This window comes from Buceros rhinoceros, unplaced genomic scaffold, assembly GCF_000710305.1.
Source record: "Buceros rhinoceros silvestris isolate BGI_N320 unplaced genomic scaffold, ASM71030v1 scaffold41046, whole genome shotgun sequence".
In the NCBI taxonomy this organism is placed as follows: domain Eukaryota; kingdom Metazoa; phylum Chordata; class Aves; order Bucerotiformes; family Bucerotidae; genus Buceros; species Buceros rhinoceros.
This window is the reverse complement of record NW_010416496.1, coordinates 20007-44914: the sequence shown is the minus strand read 5'-3', so window position 1 is coordinate 44914 and position 24908 is coordinate 20007. Positions and strand designations below refer to the sequence as shown.

Below are 24908 nucleotides of genomic sequence, written 5' to 3'. Positions count from 1 at the left end.
TGGAACCACATTATCATGGTGTTTAGTGGATCATAGAGGCACAAACAACTGTCTAGAAGCATCAATAAAAAGAGTAGTGTACATATTGAACTTCCTTCCTAAACCATGTGGTGTATCCATATGTATCTATTTTTCACAATGCTGTTATCTTCCTGCAGACCTTTTACCTCTGAGGATGTTTTACAAGTAGATTTGTAGAGAAGTGGGCATGACTAACACAGGCTGTACAGTACCTTTTTTGTCTGGTATGGGCCTTGTATGTGGGGCTGATATGTGGTGGGACTATGGGACATTTACTTTTTATGTGGGACTGATGTCATAAAGATGGCTTTGATTTTTCTTTTTTGTGTTTTAGGGACACTAGGGGTCCTGAATAACCATGAGCAACCCTTTTGTACGGCTTGTGGAGCCACTGGACCCTAAGCAGCCTCTGAAGAAGTTCTTTAATCTGAGAAAATTGGAAGATGTGAGATATGGTATGTTGACAACTTAAGGAAAACATTTTGTTAACAGTGAAGAACAGAACCTGAAGAGATGTTGCAACATTGGATGATATTTGGTCTCTGGAGAGAACTATTTTCTCAAAATATGGCTCTTGAAAATAAAACTTCAGCAAAATCTAATTCTGGAAATTTAGAACTACAGAAATACTAGCAGGATCATAGTTTTTATTTTCTCAACATGCTGTGCACACAGCAGTGTTGTTTTTCTTGAGTGGATGAGGATGACTAGGTGAAACTGAGAGTGCAAGTTTTCTCATATACTGCTATGCTACTGTGAAAGGCTGGAAACGACCTAACACTGGTATGTCTGCATCATCCTCAAAGATTGTTTGGCTCAAAAAAAAGTACTGTCTAGAAAATCCTTTCTGAGGAGGCTTTTTCTTTAGTTCCTCTAACACTTCCTGAAGGTACTTAGACATCTTCCATGTGGCACTGGTAAATATCTTACAGTCCATACCATTTATATGCTTAGAAAGCGTCTATAGCCTAGAGCTGTCTATTTTGGGTACTTTTCCTCTTTCAGAAAGGAAGCAGGTGATAAAAGAGAATTCAGGAAGCAAGAGAAGGTGAGTTTTCTCTGAATATCACCCATGCCTATCCTTTGCAGACTCAGATAGTGTATAAATGAGAAATCCATTAATGTCAGACTTGGCATATGAATAGCGTAGAAGTTTCTTAAGAAACAGACACATAGATATATGGCATTACCAGTTAATCTGTTTCAGGGTTCCAAGAGTGATAAACTCCAGATTCTTTAAAGAAAAAAGGATATAATTCTCACTGTTGAGCAGAAAAATAGAATAACTTAGCAACAGAAGAACGGTGCAGGGAAGGAGGGAAGAAAATTAAGAAAACTGAAACCCAACAACAACAAAAAAAACATGCAAAAACCCCCAAATGATTCTGAATGACTGTGTCCTAAGTAATAATTGGGGTGTGTTTATGATAGCAGTAATGACATCTCACTGTGATTAACTATCTTGGGGGCCCTGTGTAGAAAGTTGGGACACGTTTTTGAATGTAGATGTTTTGAGAGAAAATCAAACAGCTATTATTAGATTGGATGAGGAAAGGAAGGACAGAGAAACTTATTTTTCTGCATGGCCATTGCTTATAGTAAAGCTGTCAGGACTGCTCTAATAATACTTTGTGTCATCTTCTAAGTAAGTATTTGTGTCTTGAAGTAAAAGCAGATTAGCAGATGCACAGTCCTACTGCTGTTCAGTCTAAGTCTCCATCTCTGCAGAAGAAGAGTCTGCCTAGACCACTAAAGCTATGCTTTCCAACACATCAGGTAGAAAATTACTGTTTTCTAGTGCATTTATATGACATTGTCCAGTGGCAAGAGAGGGGAAAATGTAGAGAAACAAGGTGACCACAGCATGTTTTCAGAGTGGTTTTGCTGTGGAGGATGGAAGAGCTGTGGAAGAGAGTCCCTCCAGCAAAGATGTCTGCTGTCTCACAGGGATGGAGGTTATAAGTCTGCTCAAAATACTGAGGTACAGGTCAGTTAGCACTGACCTTCTGACAGAGCTGGAGGCTAGAAAAGGGCATCTGATAATTTGGGATAAAGCCTTGTGAGGATACAGGAACAGTTCTTGTCTGTCCCAGGCATGGAACTCTGTGCTTGCTGACATGTGCTGTAAGGTAAAAACTTAATTTGTTTCTTGCCTTTTACCCATACAGTACACCTGCCTTTTTCTATTCGAGTGCTCTTGGAAGCAGCAATCCGTAACTGTGATGATTTCCTAGTGAAGAAAGAAGATGTCGAGAATATTCTTAACTGGAAAGTGGTGCAACACAAGAATGTTGAAGTACCATTTAAGCCTGCAAGAGTTATTCTGCAAGACTTCACGTGAGTCTGATGCTCTCCAAAACTAGGAAGAGGGGCCCTTGAAAGCACAGCAATGGTCGGTTTGGGCTGGAGAGGTTAGCTGGGGGACAGAATAGTAGTGAAATATTTGGAAAGACCTTTTTCAGATTTCCTGGATGCCATGCCTCAGATAACACTGGGAGATACAAACACTCATGATAAAAGCATTAAATGAAGTGTGACTGGGATGGAGAAATAAATAACTTTAAGAAACTCTTCAAAACAGAGGGGATGGATACATTGCATCCAAATGAGGATATTCAGAGTTTAGAGGTTTTGTTGCTGTTGTTGTGGGGGGTGAGGATGTGTGTCTTTTTTTTTCCCAGGGGTTCTTGCTTCAGTTTTCCATCCTTTTCAATATTTTCTCCTGAGACAGTATTATTCCAAATACATTCTTAAGAAATTCTCTTCTGTTGAAAAAATGGATGTCTACTTTTACCCAGAAATGCAAACTGAGATCCCTAGCTGATGAACTCTGAAAACTGGACCTTGTTATTGTAGTGTGGTTACTCCCCATGTGTCAGCGTGTAATAGCCTTTGGTAGATGTGGGAAGTCAATTTTCAGGTGGAACAGTAGCTTCTACCTGTTTGTAATAGAGGATCTGACTTCCAAGTCCGCTGTCCTTTGTACCTTTCTTCTCTGCCATTATAAGAGAGTTTAGTTCATTTATCGTAAGCCCCAAGCTGCTAAGATGTCAGTTGATTTTACTTCTCAGAACAGTAAAGTGTCTTAGCTGTCGTATCTTCTGGTTTGCATTTTCCCAAAGGTTGGCCGTATGCTAGAGATCCAGTACAGCTCAGCTCCTAAATACTTTAGTGAAAATTGACAAACCCTCACTGAAAAAAAGTTATTATTTCCTACCTATTTTATACCTGCTGATGGCTGTTAACATTTTAAAAATCTGAAGCCCAGAGGAAGCCAAACTTCCAGACAAATGAAGTAGCCTTTGCTACTTCACTTCTTTCTTGCCCTGTACTCTCCTGCTGAGTTTTAAAAATTTGCTATATGTCTGCAGAGCAGCTGCATTTATGAAAAACAAGCTCTTGAACAGGCTTCTGAATGGGATCTTTTGGAAAAGGCAGCTTTGGCAACTTTCCAGAAGCCGTACAACAATTACATTCATGCGTCCTGTATGAGAGTAATCGAGTTTCCTAGATCTGGCCATTCTGTAATTATCAGAAGTTCTTCTAAGACTGTACATGGATGTTGAGTCTGCCCCTTTTGAATTGTATAACATTTGTAAGCTTCCACCCCTGCCCTCCCCAAAAGCCACCTGGGTAGCATAACATAGCATTTGCTATTTTCCTTGGAGTATGCATATCCTGGGATAACAAACTGCTTCAAACTGCTCAACATGTCAAGTTTACATGATGGGACCCTTTTTTCTGTTCATTTTTATAAACACTCAGGATTTTCAAATTAAAATTACAAAGCCTTTTTCTTCTTTCATTGTTTCTGGTATATTTTTAAATCACAATAGTTTCCTTATAATGAAAGTTAAAAATACAAACTCTCACTACTTCAGGCTACTGTTGCAGAAACCTAGTGTTCTTCCTTGTGAGCACATCAGACAGCTGTTTTTGTCTCAGCAGCCTGCAAATTCAGAGGCTGGTATGCAAGAGGGCTTCCCAAACTGATTGAAAAATTGTCATGGTAGTACATACCCCTGTAGAAGCTGAGAATGTACATGCTGAGAAGCACCACAAGCTTCGTTAAAATAAATATGGAAATGTGAATGATCTATTAGTTAAGATGGGTGCTGAAGTGCCAGAACTTCTGGTTGCTACTTCTTGTTTGCTTATGAATAAAGTTGGGTTGGAAGTGGAGGATGGATGAAAGACTCTTGTGCATTACTTTGACTCTCTCTATAGATTACCTACCTCACTTGGGAAGGAAGGAAGGCTTAACTTAGGGATTTAAAAATCATTTTGGATGAATGAGATGTACAAATATAGAGAAAAATGCCTGCTAACTTTTTTCTGAGTCACTTGGAATTCAAGGGCTTGCAGGATTTTCACAAGATAGATGAGAAGGCAGAAATTTGAATGTCAACCTGTAGCCTGAAAACGTGCTGTTCGAATGTCATTTGTGATGTAAGGTCTTTTGTCAGTAGTTAACTACAGGAATTTGTTAGTAAAGGTGAATGACATGCCTTATTTCTGCCTTTCATGCTTATCTGGTGATCTCCCAGTGCTGTTAAATCTACTTTGAAAATACAGTTATTCTGCGGAAGTGGTCTGCAGTCATGTTCTTTGCAATATAAGAAATCTGATGTCCTGTTCCGCCAGTCTCAGTTGAAGTGTGCAAGGTATCAGATGGCCCTAATTACAGAGAATATTCTCCTGTGCTTCATAAAACATGGAAGAGATGACCATTGCCATAAAATCAGCTAAATAAACATAGCAAATAATCAAAGAAAGGACACTGTCATATTCCCCCTCCCCACTTCTTTTTTAAACAGATTGGAAATGAAAGAGAGGAACAGAGCAAGAGAACCAGTTCAAGGTCTCAAAGGAATGCTAACTGAGACTGTTTTCAGATTCCCAGACAAGCATATTAAACTGCTTCTGTTAGTCAGTGAATTTTGGTTTTAATTTTTCATTCTTGCAGTGCTCAGGATATAGATACAGTTCCATCCCTTCTACCTCCTAGCTTTGTCTTCCCAAGGGTGCCGTTTCTACCATAGATTAATGATCCCAAGACTCAGAGTAAAGTGGTGATTTGCTTTGCATAAGATAGTAGATATCTGTTCTGCATCTCAGGATCTCAGCTGTGTTTATTTTATTGGGGTTTTTTTTTATTTATTTTCAAATTGTTTCACTATGTATATTTCTTTTCTGTTTCAGTGGGGTGCCTGCTGTGGTTGACTTTGCTGCGATGCGTGATGCTGTGAAGAAACTTGGTGGGGACCCTGAAAAAATCAACCCTATCTGTCCTGCTGATCTAGTGATAGATCACTCCATCCAGGTTGATTTTAACAGGCGGTAAGGGTACAAAATAGCTCCTACTTCTTAACGGCAGTAAGTAAGCTGTATCTAGTTACTGATAATAAAAGGAGTTCCCTTGGTGATATTTTTAGCATTTGGACTATAACTAGACTCTAATGAAAGTGTTTAAGATAGACTGTTTTATCAGTTGCTGTGAATTAGATGTGGGAATTTTGTTTTTCCTGTGGTGCCTCTCTCAGCAGCACAAGCCTGGACTAAATGTTAATGGAAACAGGCTCAGTTCAGACCTGGAAAATCATAATTTTTCCATAACACTGCATTATTATTAGTTGCTCAGAAATAGCTTTTTTCCACATACACTTTTTTGCCCTAGCTCAGCTCTGAGGAACTGTTTACTAGTTCAGTGCCTCCACACAGAAGAGCACTAGACACTGATTAATATTGCCTCTGTAAGTACAAGAAAGAAACGTAATGCTGTTCATCCTCAGCATGCTACAAAGAGGCAAGCACTCGCTAGCATTCGCTGGAACCACAGTGAAATACAGACCTCTGCATAGGAGTCCTTCTGCCCTCTATTGTATCTAAACATGGGCCTACTGAACTACTCTTCCAAACATATCCTGCAATTTCCTTCCATATTCCAAACTCCTGAAGTTTTTTGGTCGTCAGTTACCTTACCACTAAAATACTCTGTGTTTATTGTCCTGTATAGGAGATAGTTTTGAAGTTATAGCATTGCATTATAGCACTTAAGTTATAGCATGGCAGAGAAGAAAATTCCTAGAAGATGGAAATTAAAGAACATAAAGAGCACTTTTCCACTGCCAATATTTAGAGGCTTCTTTAGAATAAAAATACTGAACTTCTAAGCAGAAATGCATTGCAAAGCCTACAAGAATGTTGCCAGACGGTTTTAAAATACAACCTTTTTCCTACTTTTTTTTTAACTGTAGACTAGTAAGGATACAAATTCTCACTGATGCCATTTCCTGGTTGACAGGGGAGAAAAAGGGCCAAAAATTTTAGGCTTAATGTAACTGTTAAAAATAACTCCCTTTAACTTTTTTCCTAGAGATGTGTATCACTAAGGAGTTTAGAAACAGACACAAAATTGGAAATAATCATCTAAAGACTTTTTTAAAGATTTTTTTTGGGTAATGGGTGTTCTAGCAGTAACCTATTAAACGAGAAACCTAACCTTTTCTTAATTTGCATCACATAATTTTTTTAAGATCTTTGGAAAACAATGTCTTTCTTTGTGAACAAGATATGATTTCATCTTTAAGACAAAATGAACTATGATGATTATTTTTCTGTATTTTAATAACATTCATTTTATGTTATCTGTAGTATCTGGAACTTCACTTAGATTATTTTTTGCTGGTAATTACTTTTTGCCAGAGCTTTCTTTTATCTCTATTAGGCTCGTGCGTATAGGGAGAGAACATTGTTCAGCCCTGTGCTTCAGTTCTTTCAAACTTGTCAGGGCTAAGTAAGGCAGCTGATTGAAGAGAAAAGTTTGTTAGCCCTGTCTGCTTTGAAACACGGGGGCTTCAGGCAGCACTGTATCATCAGTGATAACCTCTTTTTAACTGAAGCTGCAGGGCAGTTACGTTCTGGTTCCCTTTGCTGCTTTGCTGATTGCTTCTGATTTAGGTGTTGGAAACTTCACATTGCTCTAACGTGTAATCTGGCTTTTCCCAAGCTAGAGTTTTTAGGCCTGCAACATATGTAATATGCAGATTAGCACTCACATTGGAACTAGACTTCAGGTGTGTTCTCTTAAGATTTCTTAAATCCTTTTCAGTGGTTGCCTGCAGTTCACAGCTGCAGTGAGATTAAAAAGATGAGACTGGTCAGCATTAACATTAGCTAATAACTATTCTTTCAACCTTTGGGTATATCTGACTAGATACAAATTCCACATGGATAGTTTTGGTTCTGACAGGTGATTATTTTCACTTGCAGATCAGACAGCTTACAAAAAAATCAGGACCTGGAATTTGAAAGGAACAAAGAAAGGTTTGAATTCTTAAAGGTACTGAAAGAATTAATTCTGTTTGCATCGAGAAAAGTGCAGTGAACTGAAGTTCTTCCAGTACTCATGTGCACTGAAAATTTTTTACTCCAATTCCTTCTTTTCAGTGGGGCTCTCAAGCTTTTAAAAACATGAGGATTATTCCACCAGGCTCTGGGATCATCCACCAAGTGAACCTGGAGTACTTGGCAAGAGTGGTGATGGATCAGGATGGCTACTACTATCCAGACAGTGTTGTGGGGACTGACTCGCACACGACCATGATAGATGGCTTGGGAGTGCTTGGCTGGGGTATGTGCAGTAATGCATCATGAATAGACTGTTGGCTGTTGATTAAGCTGTGTTTCAGGTTCTCGTGAGTTGACCCTGGCTGGCAGGTTAGTCCCTGCCCAGTCACTCTGCCAGCAGAATGAGGGAAGAGAAATGGAAGGGCAAATACAAGAAGAAACTCACAGGTCAAGTCAAAGACAGTTTAGAAAGTGAAGTGGAAGAGGAATATGAAAGCAAATGAAGCAAAGACTTATCAGTCAGCACCTCCCTCCAGCACACCAAAGCCCAGCCAGTCCTGGGCAGCAGCTACTTTGGAAGAAGATCAAATCCAAGCAACTATTACAGGCAATTTGTTCTACCTCAGTATTAGTTAAACTAACCAAAAAGTAGAAGGAGGTTTGAAAGTGCAAGATAAGCATGAGGGGGACTGTCTACCGGCAAAAAGTTACAAAACTGCTCTCTAATGTCAAATCGCTAGTAAACATCATGGCTTTTTTTAGTCTGTGTATTAAGTTAGCTAAATGAAGTCACTTGAATTGCATTCCTCTAATACTGAAGGTGTGCTTACACAAAGGTTCACACCTGCGTGTACCCAAGCCCTGCTGAAACTTTGATGGATGTAAGGAAGATATTTCTGTCTTAACAAGTAGCCTTTCTGTTAGTATGTCCATACTCTTGGCTCTAGTAATGTTTCCTTTCTTCAGTCTGACTTGAAAGCTCTTGTTTGGTGACCAATAGTCACGGTCTGCATACAATACACTCAGAGCACGCCATTTTCAATGCCATGTCGCTTTTTCTTTGTTTATGCATTGCATGTTTAAGTCATTAAATAAAACTTTTATATCTGGTATTGTAAAAGCCAAGCATTGTCAGAGTAAATTACTTAGATTTACCTAATATTTTATCTAATGGCTGAGGATCAAGGATGAAAGTATGGAACAGAAACAAATTAAAAAGCCCAGTCTTGTAGAAACTGAAGCAAGATGAGGACTGCCTCTTAGCAGAAGCCTAAGCCCTCTGGCTGACTGCCTTTCCTCCCCGTTTGTGCCTTAAATTGAGTAATCATCAGTCAGTTGTACTTCAGAGTTTATCTTTGTCACATTACTATCTCCCTGAGTAGTTAGATTGTATACTGCTGTTGTGTACAGGTGTCGGTGGCATTGAAGCAGAAGCAGTGATGTTGGGCCAGCCAATCAGCATGGTTCTTCCTGAGGTGGTTGGCTACAAGCTACTAGGAAACACTCAGCCACTGGTAACATCCACTGACATTGTGCTCACCATTACCAAGGTAATGAACGTCTGCTGTTTTGCCATTACTGCTGGAAGCTATGCATGTTCTGTAGGAAGGAGCCGCGTACTGCATGTGTAGGAGCCCCATTTGTGCTTCCATGTAGTCATTTTGGATGTTTTTAAGCTTTATCACTCCGTTGGAATCAGCTGCCCAAGAGCAACTGCAAATTTGCTAGGCAAACGTCTTTCCTAGAAGCCAGACAGAATAGAACAGAGAGGGGATACCTCGTGGTCTGTTCAAATCCTCACATGCAGAGCTGGTTTGGAACAACAGTGCTTGTAAAAGTGTCCTGTTTCTCCACTGCTTCAAAAGAAACACAATGACTTTATTTTATTTTAAGTTGGAACTTAAAAAGACAATGTAAAACCTGAAAAGAAACTGCAGTCTGGTTTCTTTAGTCTACATGTGTTTGGCTCACATGTCCTAAGTTCCTAATATGTTTATTCACTCTCTGGATTGTGACTGAATTAAGAGTATTACTGGATCACCGTTAATGGTTTTGGAGGTCAGAAAACTAGTACACATGTTCATCATGGAATTCTGTCTCTAGAGAGAACATCCAGATGGGGAAAGCCAATGTGGGGTTTTTTTTTAGTTCATCCAGATGTTGTGTGCAGTCATTTACAGTTTCATTCATGTACTTGAGCAGTTGGCTTTTCCTGTTTCCTCATCTTCATGGATTTGCTGTCTAAAGACCCTACACTATTCTCCTCTTAGAACTTCATGTTGGGAAAAGTACTGTTGTTCTAAGATAGACTGTAGTTTAAATGAGAGGAAGAGCAAGTTTAGAAGGAGGACATCCCTGTGTTGTACCTTTTTATTGAACCTTCACATCTCTGACTCCTCATTTCCTGATTGAGTTTACCAAAGCTTCCTGGTTTCAGATGGCTATAAAAACCTTTGAAAAAGATTTCTCTGAAGTCAAAAGCTGGATTTCATGACATACATGCTCAGGTCATTTGACACCTAGCAGTGACACAGGCACTATATTTTTATAACAGCACCTTCGCCAGGTTGGAGTCGTGGGTAAATTCGTGGAGTTTTTTGGTCCCGGTGTAGCCCAACTGTCGATTGCTGACCGAGCCACCATTGCCAATATGTGTCCAGAGTATGGAGCAACAGCTGCCTATTTCCCAGTGGATGATATTAGCATTGGATACCTGATACAAACAGGTGAGTGTAAGAAGAGAGCACAAGTTAAAGGTATGATTGACAGCAAAGACTCCTGGTCTAATGGTATAGTCCGCAGTGGGTTTGAATCAGGTGCAGCTTTCTGAGCTTGAGAGCTTTCTTTATCCATACTTGTTTATTCAGGCTGTTTCTTGCTCTTAGAGTCCATATATTAGACAGACTTGCAGCTACCTTAGCCCTGCCCAAACCTAGCTTGTCCAGATGACAGAAGCAGGAAACTTAAGTTTTTGTTCTGCAAAAGCCACTAAGTCTGCTCAATCACTTTGTTTCTAGTGAGTGTCTAGTATTAGCGCTGGAAGGGTCTTGTAGTGCAGTGTATGTGGTGAACAGTTAAATAGCCTGTACACATTGATTTATTTTTCTGTCACATAATAGTTCTTCAGTTTCATGCTGTATCTGTCTCTCACCTTAGGCCGTGATAAAGAGAAAGTTATGTGCACAAAAAAGTATCTTGAGGCTGTGGGAATGCTAAGAGATTTCAAGAACTCCTCTCAGGATCCAGACTTCACTCAGGTTAGAAACTATCTTGTCTTCTGGCTCCTTGCTTTATGCCCTGCCCTATTTTAATGTGCCAGTTATATGTTTTTGACAGAAATTAACAAATAGCCAAGGGACTCCTTATCCTTTGGCTTGGTCCACACAGCTGACTTACTTAGGGCTCAGTGGCATGAGTAACCTGGCTCTCCAGGTGTGAAACCTTGGGTATGGGTATAGATTGGCTTTCAGTGGAGCTCTAGCTCTTGCAGATTTTGCAGTTTGATCCATCCTAGCCTTCTCCACCACTGAACTTAAACTGTTTTACATTTCATTTGAGGCCACCCTAATCCCCACCTTCATCCTAATCACACGATGAGGAAACCAACCAGAACGACTAAGTCCTGGCATTTACCTCCTATTCTATATCTCTATACTGGACTTTGAGAAGCCCAGTCCAGACGCAAACATAGCTGTGAAGATAGTTGTGGATATTGTCTGGCTAAGCTTTATCCCAGTTTTACCCTTCTTCTCCCAGTAACTGATTTTGCTGTGTGAATCAAGACACTTTGAAGCTCTGTGTGGTAACCTCAGACCACACAAGCCATTTTCTATGCAAGAAAAGAAAAATCTTACTGTGTGCCAAGGAAACTCAAGAATATGCCTGTTTTTCTCTACAGTAAGAATTTATCTTGTCACTTATATTCAGGTTTGCATGATTATTCAAAAACCTTAGTAAATATGGAAAATTGCAGCACACTATAAAAACAAAGTTGAAACATGAGTGAGAAATAAAGAATATTGTAATCTCTGTTTCATAATAGACTGAACATTTTCCCCAAGGCCAAGATGCGTAGTCTGCTTTGGTTTATGCCAGTACCAGGTTTCTTCACATCATTGTTTTCTGAAAAGGATCCTGCTGCTAGCATGTGAAAGGACACAAATCTCAAAATCTGTATTGTTTAGATGCTTTAGTCACACATTTGATCTTCAATAACTGGGGTCTTTTTGAAAGCCATACCTGGGTGCTGGCAGGTTTTGAAAGTAGAACTGTTCCTTCTGATATTTCCCTTCTAATACATCTTTGATAATTTCTGCAAACAAACATTAAGATGTGCAGACTTAGCCTTGGTTCAACAGCAGAGGTAAGCATATACCTGTGGCTTAGCTGGCTTCAAGTGGTTGTGCAGTGCTGAAATACTGTCTGTTCCTCTTTCTGAACAGGTTGTTGAGTTGAATCTCCATACTGTCGTGCCTTGCTGCAGTGGACCAAAAAGACCTCAGGACAAAGTTGCTGTGTCCGATATGAAGAACGACTTCGAGACTTGTCTGGGAGCCAAGGTAGGAACTAGGAACATTTGGGCATACAAACTAATGCATGCTTCTAAAAGTTGTCTGGAGTTCATGAACTACATTCATGGGGTTAATTTGTTTGCCTATTGAAAAGTAAATGAGGGTGTTTGAATGCAGTTTAGAAGACGACATCAGCAATGAGTAGTTTAAAATGGGGGCGATGCTTCTCTCACATAAGGTGTTTGTGTTCTATTGAACATGTTCTTTCTGATTTTTAGATCAGTCTAGGCCTAACATGGTTTCAAAAGACTCTAAGGATTTCTGAACTAGCCACAATGTGTGGTGGTAGTAGAATGGACCAAGTAGTAGTAGTACTGCACTAACTTCTGTCCTAACTACCCAGCTCCTGAGCATTCCAAGCAGGTTATGCCTGAGCTTCACTATGTAGTTTTGCATTCAGTACTGACTCTATTCAGCAGATCAGAACTGCATGTGTCTCTGTGAGTCTTTGATGTTGGTGGTAAAGACAGAAAAAAAAGACCTCTCTCTCTGTCATTCAGTCCAAAATGATCATTGAAAGAAGAACAAGATTTTAATTTGAATTAATATGCTCAGATGCTTATGTTTCTAAAATCAATTTGAATCCTTACCTGATATGGTAATTGACCTTGTTAAAGGCGATACAGAATGCTAGTGATGTAAATCAAGAAACTTAAACTATAGCAGTTCCCAATAATTCTTGTTTTGTTACATGTTCCAAACTCCATTAAATGATCTTATGCTTTCAAACCTCTTAAGTATAGTTTTTCATGGTGTGAACAGTGTTCTTTGGTTTTCTTAAACTGTCAGGCTTTTTTCTCTCAAGTCAGCTCTTATAATAAGTTTGAGTTGTTTGATACTCCTGGCTTAAAAATCTTAATGATATGGTTAAAATCTGAGGACTAGATTGTGTTACAAGGTTGTATGTGGTCAGGAATCTAGAGCACATGGGAGCAAGACGCATGTGGGCAATCTGAAGAAGGGTACATTCATGCAGGAGGAAAACAAATTTTGCTGCCTCTTTTACCAGTGAACAGAGAATAGGATAGACCCCAGAAATGTAATTTTTGTCTGCCATTTTGACTGACTAGAGATGCAAGACTTCTCCACCAGACCTAAAAATGTAAGCATGGATATGATTGATAGATGCTTATAACTTGTGAAATTCCCAGTCCATACAAATTTCAGTCAAAATATTTATATTAACCACATCCTTTTGATTCCTACTTTCTCCTCTTACAGCAAGGATTCAAGGGATTTCAAATTGCCCCAGACCGACACAACAGCGTAGTCAAATTTAATTTTGAAGGCTGTGACTTCGAGCTTGGTCATGGTTCAGTAGTGATTGCTGCCATTACAAGCTGTACAAACACCAGTAACCCCTCAGTTATGCTGGGAGCGGGTAAGTTTGTTTGCTTAATGTGCAGTAGTCTCTTAACTTAAACTGTGTGTCCTGAAGACAAATACAACACTGATGTAATTCTGAATGCTCAGTGCTGGTTTTGTCATTTAGAGTGCTAAAACAGAACTTAGTCCCTAGGGTAGTAGAAGGGATTCTGGAAATGGTAGCAAGAAACGTGGATGAAGAAAATGTATTTTTCCTGCACTGTCTTCTCTACAGGGCAAGCTGGAACTGAATTAGCCATCACCTCTAAAACTTGTTTACATACACAGAAGCTGTTATATAGAGAGCTGGGAAGAAGCTATCAAAAGTCAAACCCACAAGAAGGGGGACAGTGAAGATCATTTAAGTCTGACAGTGCTCTGACCTGACAGCAGAGTACAAAACACAGCTAGCTAGAGGTGTATAACGTTGTTACAGCAAGAGTCTGAGGGCATTTGGGGGCAAGTAGAGGAGGAAAACTGTGTTCTTAGGGATTGCTGTCTTTCAGAACCTTATCATTTACATCTTAACTGCATCCAAGAAATGTTCAGATGTGGGCCTTGTATCCTCTGCTTTCTTGCTTATCACTATTTAAATATGACAAGACAGTTACTCTGAGTTGGTTGTGTTAAATTTCAAATCAGGAGGTTGTTCATTTTTAACCTGGCTGGTCTGGGCAGAGAATTTTTTACTCTTTCCAGATGCATGCTTCTGGCCACAAAATATGAATGGAGACAGCTCAGAGGGTTCAGTCTATATTGGCCCAGTTCAGCCTTCTTTCCCAGTTGCTTGCTCACGTATTTCTTTCTCTCTTCCACAAACATGCACATACTGTAGGATAATCACTGCATTAGGGCTTTGCAGTCTGTCAGACTGTTTGTAGGATGCAGGCTTGTCTTCTGCAAAGGTTAGAAATGATGTGCAATGGGCAATGCAAGGGCTCTTGACAAGAGGATTACTTACAATTTGTCTCCTTTGTTCCTGTGTGGTGCTGGGGAGATCTTGGCTTGTGGACAGCCTCTGACAACGGTCACTTTGACTTTAGTTTGTTGATGTGGTGTATGTTGTCTGTTCTTGGGCTAGCATCTTTCTTTGGGCACTCCACTGTAGAGTACTGTAGTACCAGCAGCTCACTCCCTTCCCAGGCAGAAAAGGTCTTTTAATTCCTAGCAACAGGGACCTTGTCTCTGGACATCTCTAAACCAGAATGTGGGGTGGAAATGGAAGTGGAGGAGAGATCTGGTCTATTTCTTACCTCTTTGAGACAAACAGATTGAACAGTCTCCCAATTCACTTGCCCTTGACAAGGCAGCCAAATCAACATACTGATTTCCTCAGGTTCTTTCTGATCCCGATCACAGAAATAGAGCTGAATATCTGTCGTTAAAGGATTAAGAAGTAGGTTTCTTCTGGACAGACTTACCTTTTTGCTCTGTTCTGTTTCCCTTAATTCTAGTGGGGGTATCCCTCATTTGTACCACCTGCTTAGGTTAGTTTTGTTTTCCTCAAGTGTTTGGCCCCCAGGCTGTTTAACCCCCTCTGTGTCAGTGGGGATCTTTCAGATAGCTCTATAGTATAGGATGTAGAAAGTGTAGAATGTTCTGCTGATACAAATAAGTGGCACTTACTTAGTGTTCGCTACTACTTAATGCACGGCAGCCTGAAGAATGTAGTCCCAAGGATCTCAGCATATGCACTCAGATTTAGTGGGTACTCCTATCTTTGCTGCCTTTCCATACAGTGATGCTTACATTTTGACCTTGACAGAGAGGGGAAAAAGTAGTTCTGTCCATCTGTGGTAACTGTACACTACAGTGTTGAGAACCTCTGCGATACCCACAAGAAACAAAATTTGCCTTTCAGGGTAGGGTTTGAAATTGAAGTGAAGAAACCATACAGTGCTCCCACATTAAGTAATCAAGCTTAAAGAAATCAAAAATATGAATAGTTGTTTCAAACTACCACTGTATATCCTGTGCACTAAATGATGTGCAGGGCCCATGTGTCTGTGGGGATAGTGAGTGTATGCTGTAGTGCCTTTGACAGCCTATTGCAATTTTACAAAGGTGTTGAATTAAGGTTGCTCAACGCAGCTTCAGTTCTGGCATTTCCTTGCCAGTTTGTAGTTTTACTTTGCATCCTTTTCAGAACTGGTATTGGTAGGAAAGCAGAAGCTTTCATTTTCAAAGAGGCTGTCAGGCCTCTCAGGTGCTGGGATGATCATTTGTTCGTGGTCACATTTTCAAAAATATCCAGGAGCTCCAGTTTCCACAACTTCCTTTGGCAGCTGTGGAGCCTCAGTGATTTCAGGAATAGGACTGCTTTCTAAAATTCTCGTATCTACCTTTAGGCTTCCAAATCTATTGGTGTAGGCCTTTTCACACCACACTTAAAAGTGCAGGTTTCCAGATAATGTCTACCAGAGCTGCCAAACAGCTGGCAAAGACAAACCAGTTTGATGTTGTCTTCCTGTTGAAGATCATGTTGGATCAAAGCATATATTTTCTAATCTAAGTGGATGTGTGAGGCAGAGAATGAGGCTTGGGAATGTGAGGTTTTGCATGGTTTGCATAGCTGGTGCTTCTTTTATGTCCATCCTGGAAGGGCTGGAGGGGGCTTGTATTCTCGACATTCATCCATGTATGGACAATTCATTTAAAAGGAGGAAATTCAGGATAAATATGTTACTAGTAGCGCATACACTCCACTCAAACATTCTATGTGTGTTGCAAACCTAGGAATGGTAAAATAGCACTCCTCCCACAAGCTGTAGATTGTGAGGTAGCTTGTTTGTGACAAGGGGCAGAGCTGGTGCTTTCATAGCCATCTGCTGCTGAGGGCAGCAAGTCATATGTTGGCAGTTATTTCAGCACTGGGTCACTAGACTGCCACAAGTGGGAAGTTAACAATTCTTCATTGCATTTTTTGTGAGACGCTTGTCTTAGGAATAGTGTTCTGAGTTTTAAATGTCTACACAGTGCCCCAGTGAGACTGCATCTTGTTGAATGCAACTTCCAGCAACTTTCCAGTGGAGCAGAAATTGCAGACTAGATCTGCAGTTCAACAGAGCACTTGTGCTGTATCTGGTTGCTCTGGCATTAGTACTGTTGGTTCACTGTATCATTTGACTTCAGGAAATGGAGCCTTTTCTGTTTTCCAGTTATTTAATGGTACTTCCGTTAACCCCTTGGTTCTCCAAACTGTTCCACTTCCAGGAAAAACTGCAACTGTCCTTTGCATTTTTCAGGATTGCTTGCTAAGAAAGCTGTTGAAGCTGGTTTGACAGTGAAGCCGTACATTAAAACTAGCCTATCTCCAGGAAGCGGGGTTGTCACTTACTATCTGAGGGAGAGTGGAGTTATGAGTTACCTTTCCCAACTGGGGTAAGAGTGCTTTTCTTACTGTTGACCTATGGCTGCTTATCTAAAAGCATTGACCACTACTGATGCAAAAGAATAACTGTTTCTCTGTACAGCTTAAAAGATATTGCAGGTACCCTGCAGCATGATTGCGCATGAGTTAATGCATTGCTGTTGTGCTGGCTGACTTTGTGCCAACAAGGGAGAAGGCCTGTTGCCTGCTGTAGCTTCTTGGAAGACTCATGTTCTTAAGCAGGAAAATGGGTTACTTTTCAAGATAATGGTTGTAAAATAGCATAAATTACACTATGTTGTTGTTTATCTTGCTAGATAACTATATCCCAGATCTTCTTTCTGTGTGCATGGACAGTCTCTGCAATGATAAAAACTGAGCATTCTCAAAAACGCTGGTTTTGGCAGCAATTCATTTTTTAAAACAGTTCATCTTCTGAAAGTATCCCTAGCCAGCTGCTAAGGGATTAAACATCTTGTCCCTGCACCTGCAGTGAGGGCTGGACTAGATGACCTAGATGATCTTTAAAGATCCCTTCCAACCCCAAGCATTCTATGATTGTATGATATTGCTCGAAAATCTTTTTTGTTCGCTAATGACTGTCATGCTCTGTCCAGGTTTGATGTGGTGGGTTATGGCTGTATGACGTGTATTGGCAATAGTGGACCCCTGCCAGAGTCTGTTGTTGAGGCCATTACACAGGTATGCAGTGTTTTCCTGTGCAGCTTATCTAGGTTAGCTGTGCTCTGTTGTGTGCTGTTCTGAGCTGTGTTACACTGTGCACTGACTCTTAGCTGTGTGCCAAATGAATCCAGTCTGTATTCTCTTTTCTGTGGAAAGTGCTTTGGGATTGTTTGGAAGGAGACAGTTCTGTGGCTGTCCAGTTGATGTTGCAGCGTGGTGCAGCTCTGTAACCTGCTATGTGTTTGGAGGCTGCAAGCACCTCAGCTACCTTTGACTCAAACCCTTTCTTACAGGGAGACCTCGTAGCAGTGGGTGTATTGTCTGGCAATCGGAATTTCGAAGGGCGTGTCCATCCCAACACCCGTGCTAACTACCTGGCCTCCCCACCACTGGTAATAGCCTATGCAATTGCGGGGACTGTCCGGATTGACTTTGAGAAAGAGCCTTTGGGTAAGACAGTGCCAGGATGCCTCTTTTCACTGCTTTTAAACTAAACTGGTTGGAATTAAGCTCTTCAGAAACTTTTGTTCTAGGGAGATACTTAAAATGACCAAGTACCTCTGGGTCATTTGTTAAGAAACAGAGAGCAACAAGGAGTCTGATGGAGAAAGGGGGAAGCCAAGCCTGTCCATACTCTTAATTCCACAGAGCCATCTTTTCTGGTGACAGTCTTTGATGAGAACCTGACCCAGGGGACTTCCTTTGAGCAGGTAGTTCAGCTAGACAACCCTTAAAGATCCTTTACAGCCTACATTGTCTATAAATTATTAAAATTATTCTGGAAGACCATTGGAAATCACAAAAGACATCATCAAGTTTATGAGGCCCTGTTCTGTCAGACCCTTGTAGGCAAAATAAAGTGTGTCTGAGCGTTGATAAGGTTAGAAGGAACACATAGCTAAAAGACACCATGATAAACTTTTTATTTCTTTTTTAATGGAGAATTTACGCAACAAACATAACAATACTATTTTCTACAGGAATAAATGCTTCAGGGAAGAAGATTTTCCTGAAAGATATCTGGCCGACAAGAAATGAGATTCAGGCTGTTGAGAGTCAGTTTGTTATTCCTGGGATGTTCAAGGAAGTCTACCAAAAAATAGAGGTGAATTAATCCCCTGGACAGTAGTTTGATTGGTGTACCATGCTATTCTGAGGATTTTAAATAAGCTGATCTTGATGATGAAATTAACCTTTTCCTTTTATTGCTGTTGCTCCTGTTATAACAAGTATTCAAATGACGGGGTTTTTAAGTGACTTCTAGTTGATTAATGGGTTCTTACAGACAGTCATGTGCTGAAAAGTTTTTTTTTTTTTTTTTGAATGTGCGTACATAATGTGTTTTAAACAGTCATCCCAGGCTTATAGTAGGAAGTGAGATATTCTGCCTTCACAGATGTTTGGTATTTTACAGCTGACATGAAATTCAATTGCATTACTTAATAGCATTCACATCAGAAAAAAATCTTACACTTGGTCATGTCTTCCTGCAAGCCTTCTCTGGTGTTGAAACAAAATAATCTTAAGGTTTATATGTTAGGAAAGCTTCTTAAGATCACTGATTAATATACCTGAGAATTATAAAGTGTTATCTGTGTAGATAATACAAGTTAACTTCAGAAAACTGCACGAGCAGCTTTTCTTTTGTAATGTAGTGAGGTGTTTCCTGAGTCTTTTAACAGATAGAATCATTAAAGAAAAAACCCCAAACTTCATATATATTGTCATAAGAATTTACTAAAGTGCTTTAAGGAATACACAAGGCTTTTGCTGAAGTCAAATTTGTAATTCTACCTGGATTCTGAAGTAATTCTGTTATTACTGAAGTAATTGCGTCTGAAAACTTAGAAATCAAGGGAATGTTTTTGTGTGTTTTTTCAGACAGTAAACAAATCTTGGAATGCCTTAAATGCTCCTTCAGATAAACTATACACTTGGAACCCCAAGTCAACTTACATCAAATCTCCACCTTTCTTTGATGGTCTGGTATGTACACACTGTCCCTTTGAATCAACCCAAAGTGTGTAGTGACCTTGACTAATGTTAAAGGTGAAGCAAAGCCACTTCAAGGGGTCTGGAAACATCCATCATAGCCTGTTGAGGCCTTGGTTCTCAAATGTTAGAATTACACTGCTGTATTCATGTTAATACAAAGGCATGAGTGAATTTGAAAATTATAAGGATTCCCTGTTACTTGAGGGCTTTTCAAAAGTTTCCTTTTAAGCTGAAATACTTTTCAGCAGTCACAAAGCAAGTGAGGGGAAAAAGGCAGGAAACAGAAGCCGCAATTCTGCCTGCCTTCCATTTTGCACCAAATAGTTCAGAGTTCAGATTGCTATTTCAGGACTGTATAAAACAAAATACAGATTTCAATGCATGCACACGTGTAGGAATGCTGGATTTTTGTCTGCGTTCATACATGTGCCACAGGAAGTCATAGCTAGGTTTTCTTCATGCATGAATTTGCTGACGGACAGCCAGGACATCATGTTTTGTTCAAGAACATAAACATTTTTATATAGGGTTGGATTTTTTTATTTCTTTAACTTCTATAAAAAGGATGAGTTTATTTTGCAGTTCACACTTTTGAGAAATGTAAAGGAATTCTGTGTCATATTTTAATGATTTTGTTTATTTATTATGACTGTTTAGACTTTGGCTCTTCAGAACCCGAAAACAATAGAAGATGCTTATGTCCTGTTGAATTTCGGGGATTCTGTGACAACTGACCACATATCTCCAGCTGGGAATATAGCCAGAAATAGTCCTGCAGCCCGTTATTTGACCAGCAGAGGGTAAGCACTGCTTCTTGTTATAATTTGGGAAGAGGAAACAAGCCACAGCAATGATACTGTGTTACAAGCAAACATACCTGCTGTCTGTTCACATAAGCTTATATACTTTGATGGATGCCTGTAGAATATAGAAATGCATTTCTTTCTCTGCTGTTTCAGCAGCTCTCACCAGCTATAAGAACTTGCATAGACAGCGTACATTTGCTACACTGGGGAGCTGAAGACCTTTGTAGGGAGAGAGGGGACGAAGATAACTTTCAGGATAGTTTTTGCAGTAAGTCTATTCATAAATAAGGAGATCAGGATTTGTCTCTCTATCGAAGCAAAATGATCATGGTCCTTAATGCCAGAAATTGATTTTACTCACTTCTTCAAGAATGTGCAACTATTTCATAGATCTAGGCTATCAGGAGCTACAGAACATCGAGAAGTTTAGGTTCCAGTACAGCTGAAAAAACTGACAAAGCTTTTGTGGCTGGAGTCCAAACTGCTGTAAAATGTTGGTCTTTTTCTATGGGCAACCTGTCAGTTTAGTACTCTGGGTTCAACTTAAGGCAAGACTGGCACTTGCTGAGTTGCCCTACTGAGTCTTCACAGGTAATATGATATTTCTATTCTTTGGTTTAGCACTTCTTACAACTTCAGTGGTGTTTTAAGCAACAACATTTAAGGAACAACTGACATTATATATATATATATAAAAATATTCTCTAGACCTAATAATTCTGGAGAGGAAATTTATTAAAACTGTGTGATCTACTGAAACCTAACTGCTCTGGGCTCTTTGGCCCTCTGCTGTCTGTCACTTTGAAATCTAAATAGCCTTACACACACTACAAAACAAATCTTTTATGTCAGTGCTGCTGTTTGATTGCAGCCCAGTGCAAACAGTTCAATTTTCTGTCACATTCCAGGACTGTTTTTGTCTTCTCATTAGGCTGGAGTGTCCCCTCATTCTCATATCTGTTTACAAATGAAGTTTTTCTTCTGTAGTGCTGACTTGCAGCAGGGGCTCCTCTGCCTGTTTATGTTTAGCACAGTGGTGTCTCTACCTTTGTTCTAGATGCTGTGGTAATATAAATAATGAGAAGGATTTTCAGTAGCCAGCTATTTAGAAAAGAATTGTATTGCATCTTCTGACCTAACATGAACTATATCGTTGCATCACTATCAGATACTGTTTTCTAGGGCAAGGGATGAGAATACTATGGAAGCTGGTTTCTGTGACCAGGCTTTAGACTTCTGATTTTTTTTTTTTTTCCCCTCTTCTTAAAAGTCTTAAAAGTAGAATTATCAGCTAACCAGATGCTACTGCCATTATGGGAACTATGTACATAGCTGCCTCAGAAACAACAGTTCATTACTTAGGGTTTTTTTCAAAAGCACAGAGTGCTTCAGTCTGAAAACAAGAATTCCCTTTTTTCCTTTTCTTTTTTTCTTTCTTAATAGCTTAACTCCTCGAGAGTTCAATTCATATGGCTCCCGCAGAGGAAACGATGCTGTCATGGCCAGAGGAACATTTGCAAACATTCGCTTGGTGAACAAATTTCTGGATAAACAAGGACCTCAGACTGTCCATTTTCCTTCTGGTGAAACTGTAAGTACACATGCTGCTCCAAACTGAGGCTCACTGACAGTAGAGTAGATCAGTACTGGCTTTCCTTCTTAGGCTTAGGTCATTTACTTAAGCACCTTTTAAGTAAAACTAGCGAGGGGACAGGAGCTGTATTGACCTAGGGAGGCAGGTCACACATACCTGTGTAATGTGGTGCTATCGGGCTATCAGTGGGGAGTATAAGCACCGTAGAAGCAATAGTGGAAGGTGTAGGGTTATGTTGGGACTGGGATCAGGCTAGAAGCCACAAAGCACTGTATGGTTAATATCCTTAAAGTGCTGCATGATGGAAAGTGTGGGTTTCCGCTGTTTATGTGGGGACACTTTCTTCCTTTTTTCTCTCGGACTGTGCTTCCACCTCCCAGGAAGTCTGTGAAAGGTTTCTCATTTTCATTCCAGCTGGACGTGTTCGATGCTGCAGAAAGATACAAGCAAGCTGGCCATCCTCTGATTGTGCTGGCTGGGAAGGAATATGGTGCGGGGAGTTCCAGAGACTGGGCAGCTAAAGGACCATTCCTCTTGGTGAGTCACTACAGTAAACTAGGAGGGCAGTACTTAAAAGTGCATTCATTTGTCAGCTCCTGACCAACACCCTGGGTAGCTGATTCTTGCTTTTGCTATCAAAAGCTATTTTGAAATCTCAGCTGCCTCCAAGATTAGAGTTGTGAAAGCTGTTTAAATATTGATAGATTCTGTTCATACTGGAAGCCTTGACTAATTTTCAGCTATAAGTCCACAAGGCTACACCAGGAAGGCCAGTTTCTTTAAGTCTGTTTCCCACAACACAGTAAACCTTGGGTCTGCTTCCAGCTGCCTCCTTCAGCTCACTCAGCAGGGAAGGTAGCAAGTGTAAGAGGAAAGCAGTATCCGTGAAAATGAAGTTTAGCATGGCTTCGTCATGCAGATTGCAGGCATGTTTAGCGGTATTAATATAGAGGCCTAATAGAAATCCACGTAGAGTGAACCAACCTGAACTCTGATTCAGGGCTTCTTGTTGTGGAATTTGTGAAGGTAACAGTGTGTGTATTATTAAGAAAAGTTGTAGGAGAGTTGGTGTTCCAGATTACCTTCATCTAAGTTTTTGGGGGTTTTTTTATTGTCTTAATTGCATTAACCTGTAGAAATTTAGAAATTAATTAAATTTCATTCTGGAGCTTGTAGTGTAGGAGGGAGACACAGAATTAGAAAGAGTTAAGGAAATTACTAGTGGTGGTCTGTGTAAGACACATTCAAGAAGTATGCAGGATTCCTGAAAAAGCATATGTAATTTTTTAACAATCAGATTTCTTTTGAAGATGTTTGAAAGTTAGGAAATCATCAAGTCTTCCTGACAGTTCACTGTCAGACTGCTGACTCTACAAGTAGGGGGGACCACAAATGTACCCATTTCCTTCCTAAGAGCACGAAAAGACTGTCTATCCTGAACCATGAAGTTAACAGTACCTGTTGTTATTTCCCAGGGTGTCAAGGCTGTGCTTGCTGAAAGCTATGAGAGAATTCATCGAAGCAACCTAGTAGGGATGGGAGTGATTCCGCTGCAGTATCCACCTGGAGAGGATGCACAGACTTTAGGACTCACTGGACGAGAGCGTTACACGATTATCATTCCTGAAAAAATGAAACCACAGATGAACGTCCAGATTAAGGTATGAGACACCCCAAGGATGCATTTTCTGAATCACTGTAATTTCACTCAAAATTAACTGTTTCTTCAAACAATGTGTGTTCATGGGCAATATGCTTCTCTTACTAGAAGAAGGGAGAACTAAGATAGCAAATGGGATGAAAACATTCATTGTAATAGGGATTTGGTATGATGGGATATAAAAGCAACGTACCCAAACAGTTTTATTTAGCACAAAGCAGTCCTGTGTTTTGGACCAGTCTTTCAAAGTCCACTATAAATTTTTCTGTCTCAGTTAAATATTTGAAGCAAAATGGAAATTAAAATACAAGTATTAAATAAATAAAGCTAATTTATTGAAATTAATTTAAAAGTATATCAGTTATTAATTATATCAATTATAAAATTATATAAATTTAAAATTACGTCAATAATCCATTGACAATTTAACTGACAGAATATTGTACACTGCAGCATTCAAAGTGAAGTCTAAGTATACCCAGCGTAACTTTCAGGCTCTGTATTTGAAAGACTGCTTTTTGTCTAGCTTTGCCTCCAAACCTATGCTCTCTTTAAAAAAATCTTAGTACCTATGATAAAAATTTAGTTTATTCTTGATTGGAACATCTGACAAGAAGCTGACTTACATAACCTAATAGTATCAAAGTCTGCTTTTTTACTGCTAAACAATCTACTTATTGCATGTTCATTTAATGCAGGTAGTCTCCCTGGATTAGTTTCTAATAGTAATTGTTTCCCTGTGCCTCATTTAGTGATCTTGAAATGGAGAAAGTATAGATCCCAAAGAGTTGGTCAGCTTATCAGTCACAGGTGAACACTGCATTCATCTGGAAGTACCTGACTAGGGACTACCTGACTGTTTCAGTAAAACACAACTATTTTATTCACTTCACTTTATGCACTTGCCTTTGTGCTTTTCTGATTCCCACACACAAGAAAGCTTAGGAAAACAGTATTGCTGGTATACCTAAGCCAGAAGAATGACTATGTAGAAAATCAAGAATTAGCATAACCTCTTGAAAGGATGGACAGCTTTCATGCCTCTAGGATTGTATCAACAAAAATAAGAATTCGTTATGGTTTGTTTTAAACCACTCTCCTCTTAAGCAGCTGCCTGTAGTCTAGTGTGGGAAGAAACACTGATGTCCAGTGACTGTTCACTTTAGCTTTCTGTCGCAATTTCTTTAGACGCAAACCAATCATAATAGTCCTTACTTTACTATGATGTCCTGTAACACGTGGAAGGTTCTGCTGCATGAATGACTTTCTTTCACCCCAACAGCTGGATAATGGGAAAACCTTTCATGCCATCATGAGACTTGACACTGAGGTGGAGCTCACTTACTTCTGCAACGGTGGCATTCTGAACTACATGATCCGTAAAATGGCATCCTAATCAAAAACATTAGGCAAAACTTCCAGGTACAAGCCTCCTTCTGGTGAGCACAGTAAAACCATGGTAATCATAAATTTAAAAGTGTGAACCATAAAG

General features: G+C 39.8%; 1 protein-coding gene across 2 annotated transcripts; it reads left to right on the top strand.

Annotated features, from left to right (window-relative positions):
- The first annotated feature begins 354 nt into the window (after nt 1-354).
- Nucleotides 355-24908, top strand: ACO1 (aconitase 1, soluble). Of its 2 annotated transcripts, XM_010137816.1 has the most exons (21): nt 355-476; nt 2190-2358; nt 5224-5361; nt 7294-7363; nt 7471-7654; nt 8782-8921; nt 9926-10097; nt 10528-10628; nt 11814-11930; nt 13164-13323; nt 16553-16688; nt 17295-17379; nt 17655-17811; nt 18342-18466; nt 19243-19342; nt 19602-19615; nt 20014-20156; nt 21606-21753; nt 22171-22293; nt 23232-23417; nt 24699-24908. In XM_010137816.1, the coding sequence occupies exons 1-21, from the start codon at nt 380-382 to the stop codon at nt 24810-24812; spliced, it is 2679 nt and encodes an 892-aa protein (XP_010136118.1). In that variant the 5' UTR covers nt 355-379; the 3' UTR covers nt 24813-24908. The 2 variants fall into 2 exon arrangements, with proteins under 2 accessions (XP_010136118.1, XP_010136119.1); XM_010137817.1 differs by lacking the exon at nt 19602-19615 and having other exon boundaries at nt 19243-19347.